We start from the raw sequence: 8481 nt of genomic DNA, 5'->3' as shown, positions 1-8481 counted from the left end.
ATCAATAGATATGCTGCATACAGGATGCGAATTAGAGTGCTGCAAATAGGGCTGTAGAGAGAAAATAATATTTGAAGAAAGAGGAGTAGCAGAGTGGTGGTTGGTTGGTGTTAACCAGGATAAAGTATGCAAGCCATTTGTTTATGGGCAATCCAGTAAATAACTTTTCTTGAAAAGATGTTATTTTGGGGGACTGGAAAGAGAAACTAGGGCCTCGCTTAGAAAGGGAGAATGATATACATGCTCCAATCCAGATAGCCATATACAGAAGCTGCTTTTGGCATGTTGATGTCTCTGGATTAGTGGGTGTTGGAAGTAACAGTAGATGCACATCCTAATGTAAAGGTCACTCATTCATACTTCATTGTTTTCACTTGGGTGTTCATTCCGTTGCAACTAGTTACATATAACTTTATGCTGCTAGAGTTGGATTGGGGGCACAGAAGATGTTTCCAGTGGGAGAAAGAACTGCCATAGGTCAGAGGTGCTCTGTAGGGCTATAATAAAAAGATAGCCCTGCGAGTTTGGGGCGACCTCTGCCAAAAAAGAAGCACCACAAAGAAACACAGGAAAAACAGTAAGTATACACAAACTCTTTCAAAGTACCTTTATTTTGTAATGTAAAAAACAATTGTCAATTAGACAGTAAAAGCAAATATACAAATGCTTCACATTTAGTAATCAATAATAGCAGTTTAAATGTTTGTTTACTCAGAAAAGTATTGTTACAGTCATCTATGAAGAAGCACAGTTCCTTTCCCCAATTGTTTTTAAATGTGCAGTTTAAAGCACAGAGAAAAGAATTCCTTGAAGATGCTTCATTGTAATAATCAGAGCAACTAAAATAATCTGTCACAGCAACAGGTTTTCTGCTTTTCTTTCTGGCAATTAGCCACAGATCCATGTGAAAAGCATCTTGTATGGAGCAGACTTCAGCCAAAACAACACCCCCCCCAATCTATATTTTGGCCCCCTTCTCCTCTTCCCTGAGATCTTAATGTGAAAGTTTCATAGTAGAGTTCTGCCACCCTGAAACTGATGACACTTTGAGCTTTCAGAAGTTGTGTTGCCGTTTGCCACGTCTATAGTGCTTACTGCGCATGCTGTAATTATCCAGCGAACAAATTAATGTGATGTGTTGACTTTCTCATTGCCAACTACCTTGTGGCTGAGCAAGTGGGAGCTGAGCCAAGATCTTTAATCATATATGTCTGCCTTGTTCAGGCATCAGAAGAGGGCTGGGAGGAGATGCCTGATGCAAATATAAAAAAGGGGTATGCAGATGATGCAAGTTTCACCTGTTTTGTCTCCCTGCACTTGGTTAACAGAATTACCTCCCCGCACCCATCCTTCATAGTTGGCTCTGATCCCAGAAGTGAGACAGCCTTGGGAGAAAATAGCATAAAGCAATGGAATAGTGGTTTATTTCTGAGAGATCTCTGCTCCCCTCACTTATGTACCTGTTTCATTGTTAATAGTTAATAGACACCTAGAGGTAAAACAGTTCTAGTTGGAAAATGTCCTCTGTTCTTGCCATGGCTACCCATGTCACTCAGATGTACACATCCTATTGTTGGAGAAATTATTTATTTTTGGGGATAGCTCAGTTGGTAAGAGCATGAGACTCCTAGCCCCATGTTTTGCAAGAGATTCCTGCAATGCAGGGGGTTGGACTGGATGACCCTTGCGGTCCCTTCCAACTCTTGATTCTGTGATTATACAATGAAAACTGAAATGTGTGAGAGAAGGGCTTGGTTGGATTGTGAAGCTTGTGCTTGCAAGAAAACAATGAGAGAACAACAGAACAGCATGTATGCAGGAACTATTGCTATTACAAAATAAAATTTAAAAATTCCTTAGAGACCAACTAAGTTTGTGATTGGTATGAGCTTTCGTGTGCATGCACACTTCTTCAGATACAAAGGCAGGAGAGAAAGATAACGTTGCTGTGCCTCATGATTAAACCAGTAGAAGCAGATGTTGGATATGGCCATAACTCCCCTTTTGCTTGTAAGTGTATAAATGTTTGTGCTGTTTTCATATTTGGTGTACTACTCCATAGTACCTGCTGGTGGTACTGGCCATGTAACACCTTCTCTCCCCCCCCCTGTTTTACTGGTAATTGGTGTCTGGATTCTATTGGCTGTTCCAGGCAGCACCCAAAGTATTGGGTTTTAACTGCAATATTTCCCCAACATGATTGAATTCAATGGCACTTGCTCCTAGTAAGTGGGTTTATGATTACATCCCAAGGGACTTTCCGCAGAAGTTGACCTTCTGCATCATATGTTATGTTGCTTTCTGAGCTCCCATCAGAAATTCTGCTTCTCTTTTTGTTATGAGATTCCCCTGTAGAATTGCAGGAATTGGTCTGGATAGGTAATTTGGCCTCCTAAGATTTCTTCTAAGAAAATGTAAGGAAGTTTTCCTTTTGAAGATCATAAACTGCTAATTATGTAAAGGAATTGTAGAGTTGGAACGGACCCTGAGGATCGCCTAATCCAAACCCGTGCAATGCAGGAATATGCATCTGTTCCTTGCGGGGATCGAACCTGCACATTACCATCACCAATTTCTAATCAACTGAGGACAAGGGAAACTGATTTGGCTGTTGCTTGTAGACAACCATTACGAGAATTTGCCTGATCAACATGCCAGCACAAGTCAATAGTTATTTACACTCAAAGAATAGGCACAAGTCATCATGGGAGCTAAGTGGATCTCAAGCATCCACATCCATGTTGCAGCAGAAGTGGAGCAAGAATTGCAGATCTCTTGCACTGCTGCTTCTGTTTTGTTGCATGTATGGACTAGCTTTCCGTGGCAGGGTTTGGAAGGGAGTGCTAGCTCATTAGCCTACCCGTATTCCTAACTTTCCCATTAGTTCTTAAGGCAACCTTGTAAACCCCCCCCCCCAAATTAGTACTGTATATTCTGGCGTATAAGACTACTTTTTAATCCAGGAAAATCTTCTCAAAAGTCGGGGGTCGTCTTACATGCCGGGTGGAGAATCTGTGGTCGAGTATATCTCAAACTCTATATTGTAACTGGAAAAGTTGGGGGTCGTCTTATACGCCGGAAAATACAGTAATCTGCATTTCTGAGAAAGTTAGCCTGCTCTGCACCCAACACAGAAATGCAGGATACCAGCCTCTTAGCAGCCTAGTTTTTCAAAGTGCCTTTCACCAAATGGGCTGGTGTAAGGAGGGCAAATCACCCTCTCCCTCAGTTCACTTGCCCACATGGAATTCCTGATTGGCTATGGCTTTTCAGCGAGTTCTTAAATACAAGGCTGTCGTACAAATCTTTTCTGGCTCAGCTAAGATACGGCAGAATCCAATAGGCACCTGTTATTTTCAAGGAAGGTAAAAGGGGAAGGGCTCTTCCAGCACATAGTTTGCAGCAGTAATACATCACACAGCAAGCTGGCATCTCCTTGGAAGGCACATCAGGATTGCTGGCCGTTTTGCTCTATCGAGGAACCACCTTGATGTAGACTCCATTTTGTGGTCCGAGTGTCATGTGAGATTTCACCTTCAAAGGAATCTGGATTGGGTGCAGAAACGGAACACAAAAAGCAAGTTAAGAGGTAAACTTCCCCTAAGCCCATTGCTCACTAAATGCCAGACAGGTCTCCTTAGAACAGGTGTGAGGAATATCTTGGCCCTCCAGATGTTGCTGAGCTACACCTCTCACCACCCCAGACATGGGTCATGTTTGTTGGGGCTGATGGAAGCTGTAGTTTTGCAGCATCTGGAAGGTTTTCCCAATCAGAAGACCAGAAATGGCAGAACCAGTGCTTTCCCCCCAGGGGGTACTCAAGGGTAATGCAATACCAGCACCTCTTCTTCTTGTTGTTGTTAAGAGGTGTGGCACTTTAACAACTTCATGGTGAGATTCAGGTAGGTAGCTGTGTTGGTCTGACACAGTCAGAATATATAAAAAAACTGTCCAGTAGCACCTTAGAGACCAACTAAGTTTGTTCTTGGTATAAGCTTTGTGTGGGGAGAATCCTTTACCCTGACCTCTTTAGAGGAAAGGTGGAATATAGATGCAGTGAATATGTGCTCATTTCCTATTTGTGGGCTTCACATTGGATTCCCACTGATTTCTGGTTGGGTACTCTGGGGAACTGGATGCTCTACTAGGTAGATCTTTGGTCCCATCCTGCAGTACTCCACTTATGATCATAGATGGGGGTGCCAAATCTGCTTTTAAAAGATTGGGTAGAGATCCACACAACAGTGCTGAAGACAGTCAAACAAAAACTTAAAAACAACTCCAATTCCAACACACAGTTCCCCTCTATAATATTCCGCTGTGCAAAGAGACATAGCTCCGGGAATCGCTACAAACCTCTGTCTTGGAGCAGGCTTTGAATTCAAACTTCTGCAAGATTCTCAGAAATGTCACCTTTATTTCCATCAAAGCCAGCTGGGTGCCAATGCATCCACGAGGGCCAGCCCCAAAGGGGAGGTAAGAAAGTGGGGGACGCTGCAGCTTGGCCTCTGCTGTAAACCTGTGAGGCAAGAAAACCAATTGATAAAAAACAAAACCTTAAAACTGTCGTATTTTCACTTTGTAGTGTGCCCGATCATCTTGTAAGCAAAATGGAATGCCAGTGTAACCACATTAATCTGCCCGTTTGTTCTTCATTTTTAATAAACACATAAGCAGCTCCTCTTGCCAACAAATTAAGGGTGGGGCACAGTGCAACCCACCCCAACAGCTTAAATTTGCATCTCTACATATAAATTAGCAGGTACAAAATTGGGGGTCTGTTCCCGAAGTCTTAAGTAGCTAGCCACGCCCCTTTCATGCATGCATCTTCCCAGTTTAGCAGGTTCTGGAGACAATGGTAGTTGTACCTAATGGGGAAAGGACACCGTGTCATCACTCCTGCCAGTTTCAACAAAGTGAGAAGTCTACAGCAGGGGAAGGGAACAGCTTAGCTCCTCCAGATGTGGAATGACAGCTCTCATCATCCCTAAACATTGGCCATGCTGGCCTGGGGGAAGTTGGAGCCCAACAGCATGTGGCGGGCCTCAGACATTACCTATCTCTCACCTAGAAGGATGCGTACCAAGAGAAACTATTCTGTGGTGGCCAGAATTACTATGGGAATATGTACAGCATTAGGCTAGCACAGGAGATAGTCGATTCAGGACCCCGTACAGCAGCCGCTGAGGGTGAAAGTAGTACTGTGGAAAGAAGTCAAAACAAAATCGAAAATTCTTTCTAGTAGCACCTTAGAGACCAACTGAGTTTGTTCCTGGTATGAGCTTTCGTGTGCATGCACACTTCTTTGCACCAGCATTTCCATCCTGTACCTAATGGCAAAGTACAGAGCAGCACTCAGCACTATAGAGTTGGAAAGGGACCACAAGGGCCATCCAGTCCAGCCCCCTGCCAAGCAGGAAACACCATCAAAGCATTCCTGACAGATGGCTGTCAAGCCTCCGCTTAAAGACCTCCAAAGAAGGAGACTCCACCACACCTTGGCAGCAAATTCCACTGTTGAACAGCTCTTACTGTCAGGAAGTTCTTCCTAATGTTTAGGTGGAATCTTCTTGTAGTTTGAATCCATTGCCCCGTGTCTGCTTCTCTGGAGCAGCAGAAAACAACATTCCTCCCTCTATATAGAACTATAGAGTTGGAAAGGGACCATGAGGGTCATCCAATCCAACCTCCTGCAATGCAGGAATATTTGGCCCAGCATTGTTGGTCTCAAACCCATCACCTTGAAATTAACAGTCTTTGTGCTCTACCAATTGAGCTATCCCAGCTGGCTACATTACAGACATCACTGTCTGGGTGTTTGTGTTCCAACAGCAACATGCAGGCTAGATCTTGGTGGCAGTAAAAGTGCATTAGGCCCGGGGTGGGCAGAGCCAGAAGCTAAGCTGGGTGTATCAATGAACATAAAGTTTACCTCTACTATAAACACCCCTGTCAATCCGCCCTCCAAGCCAGCAATGGTACGGATCAGAATTCAAGGACACAAGTCTCAAGAAGGGTGTGAAGCAAGGCTGGTGGGGATCTGGCCTGGGGAGAATCTCGAGGGCCAGAGAGAGGTCTGCAGGGCAGCATTTGACACCTGGGCTTGGTCTATATGATGGCACTGTAAGAAACTATGGTTAAAATAACTGCTCACGTGAGCCTGGCCAAAGCCTGCAAAAGTAAGAGGGCACCATAATCCTTGGTCCTGCATAAGTAGTAACGGAGAAATCAAGGCCCACCAAGTGAGCTATTTCTATCTCTATCTCACAAATCAATGCCCTTCCATTATCAGCTGTGTAAGAAACAGGATTTTCTTTTACTGGGTCTGATCAAAGGGAGAACAACAGACCACATACCTCTCGGGAATAAACTTCTCAGGTTCCGGCCAAATCTTTGGATTGTAATGGAGGTGTCCAACAGCAAATTCCATTATAGCACCAGCAGGTATACGTTGCTTCAAAACTATGCAGTCTTTTGCTGCTTCCCGGGTGAACCTACAAGAGCAAAGATGGTACGTTTCAAGAATGCAAAGACAAATGCACAGGGAAGACGTACTTGGAGAAGCCTCCGCATGTAAACCTTTCAAGGATGGGCTGCTTTGAGTGAGGGAAGCATGGCTAGGATCACTGAAAAGCAAACTCCTCAAGTGGGGAGAGAGCAGGCTGCTTAGATAATATGGCTGTCCAGATCACTTAGTTTGGCAACCTGCTTGCAGGGAGCATATTTTGACACTAAAAAGGACTGCCATTGGCTTCCGGTTTGTTTTCTAGCACACTTCAAAGAGTAGTTAGGAAACAAAAATACATTTCCCCTTGAAATTGTGTGTGTGTGTGTGTGTGTGTGTGTGTGTGTTTAGAGCAGCAGCAAGTGGGAGGAACACCCCCTTGTCAATTCCAGTGGGTGGGCAGTTCTTCCTGGCAGTATCCTGAATACCAGCTGCTGGAAACTGCAGGATGGGAAAGTAACTGTTGAGCTCAAGTCCTGCTTCCCACAGGTACCGTATCTGACTGGCCACTCTGAGAACAGAATGCTAGACTAGGAAGGACCACTGGCCTGATCCAGCAAGACTTTTTAATGTGAGATCCTCCTTTCATTCTGCCCACCATACCCCTGAAAACCCTGCCCCCCAGTTTTGCACATCTGAATATGGCAGCAGAATTTGGGTGCCCTTTTGGCTTAGCTGTATTTCTGCTTTAAAATCTCTATAAGCGGCTTGGGGGCAAGGGCATCTTTAAGTATTGCCATGTCCCATATGCCAAGATCCTCAGAGGAGGCTTTGTTCAGGTCCCGCTACCTTTGCTTCCCCTTCCTCACCAAGGACCAGCCACCTCTGTGGTCTCTTCCCAACCATATTTATCTGACACGGGCATTTGTTATCCTTTAGGCACCAGGTTACAGCTGTCCTCTTTTTCTCAAGCTTTTAATATCAGATAAGATGAACCTGCCTCTTTCTATTTTTAGTTGCTGCCGTTTGAACTGTTAATATTTTTAGGTTGTTTTGTTTGTCTGTTTTGAAAGTTCATCCTTTCATTGTTTCAAAATCAAGTATCAGCAACGTAGCCAACCTGGCTGGTAAAAAGGTAGGGTAGACATTTTTAAGAAAAAGAAAAAGAATAAATGTTGGCCTCGGCACAGGCCACACAGTCACAATATCACAGCCCTGCAGGGCTCAGAAAGTGCTTGTTTTGAGGGAATTACACACCAGACATCTCGTCCCTTTTCTCTGCAGCGACACCTGTTCAGCCAATCCCAGAGCAACACCAAGCCTTTGGAAGGGGCTAAAACAGCCCCAGTGTTTTTTTTTATATTGTATTATGTTATACAATCTTGCTTTGGCAATCCTTCTGGATCAAATGGCAGGACTGAAATCAAATAAAGCACAGCAGCAGCAATCCAGCCACTGCCAGATTCTGAATACGCAGTCCTGGCCTGAGAAAGCGTGCATGACAGATTCTGGAAGAGGGATTTCTACTAACCTGAACGCTGGTGGATACATGCGCAGAGTCTCTGCTATCACCATATCCAAGTAGAGGAGTTCGTGTATGTTTTCGTAGTCAGGAACACCCTGTAAAAGGTGGTTGTGAGGGTAATTATTTTTTACTATGTTTTATTAAGATATTTATCTCCACCTTACTTTCTCTGATGGGACCCCTTCAATAATAAAAGATGCAGAAGAAGTCTCTGAGCCAGCTAGACTTGACTGCTTACCCCACCCACACAAGGGAAGGCCCAGAGCATCTGCTTTGCATGTAGAAGCTCTCAGGTTCAATCCCTGGCATCTTCCAGCAGGGCTGCTCATAACCCTGGAGCATTGCTGAGCCAATTGGTCTGTCAAAGGCAGCTTCCTACATTCCCATATTTTATGCATTCCGTAGTCCGAACTCCCACGATGAATACACTCGTGCTAAAAAAAAAAGTTATTGCAGAATGTGGGTGGCATATTCCCCCCCCCCCCGGACTCCACATTTTTTCTAGTATTTC

General features: G+C 44.3%; 1 protein-coding gene across 2 annotated transcripts in view; it reads right to left on the bottom strand.

The window, feature by feature from the left end:
* Positions 1 to 3073: 3073 nt before the first annotated feature.
* Positions 3074 to 8481, bottom strand: part of TBXAS1 (thromboxane A synthase 1) — a 197101-nt gene continuing 191693 nt past the window's right edge. The window contains exons 10-13 of one of the 2 annotated variants that reach the window (XM_033161799.1): positions 7977 to 8065; positions 6357 to 6494; positions 4357 to 4519; positions 3074 to 3546 (exon numbers count right to left, since the gene is read on the bottom strand). In XM_033161799.1, the coding sequence (XP_033017690.1) occupies positions 3472 to 3546; positions 4357 to 4519; positions 6357 to 6494; positions 7977 to 8065 (465 nt within the window). In that variant the 3' untranslated portion in view covers positions 3074 to 3471. The remainder of the gene's footprint in view (positions 3547 to 4356; positions 4520 to 6356; positions 6495 to 7976; positions 8066 to 8481) is intronic. The other variant, XM_033161797.1, reaches the window with a different exon arrangement.

Source organism: Lacerta agilis, chromosome 10 (genome assembly GCF_009819535.1).
Source record: "Lacerta agilis isolate rLacAgi1 chromosome 10, rLacAgi1.pri, whole genome shotgun sequence".
Classification (NCBI taxonomy): domain Eukaryota; kingdom Metazoa; phylum Chordata; class Lepidosauria; order Squamata; family Lacertidae; genus Lacerta; species Lacerta agilis.
This window is presented reverse-complemented; position numbering and strand designations above follow the sequence as displayed.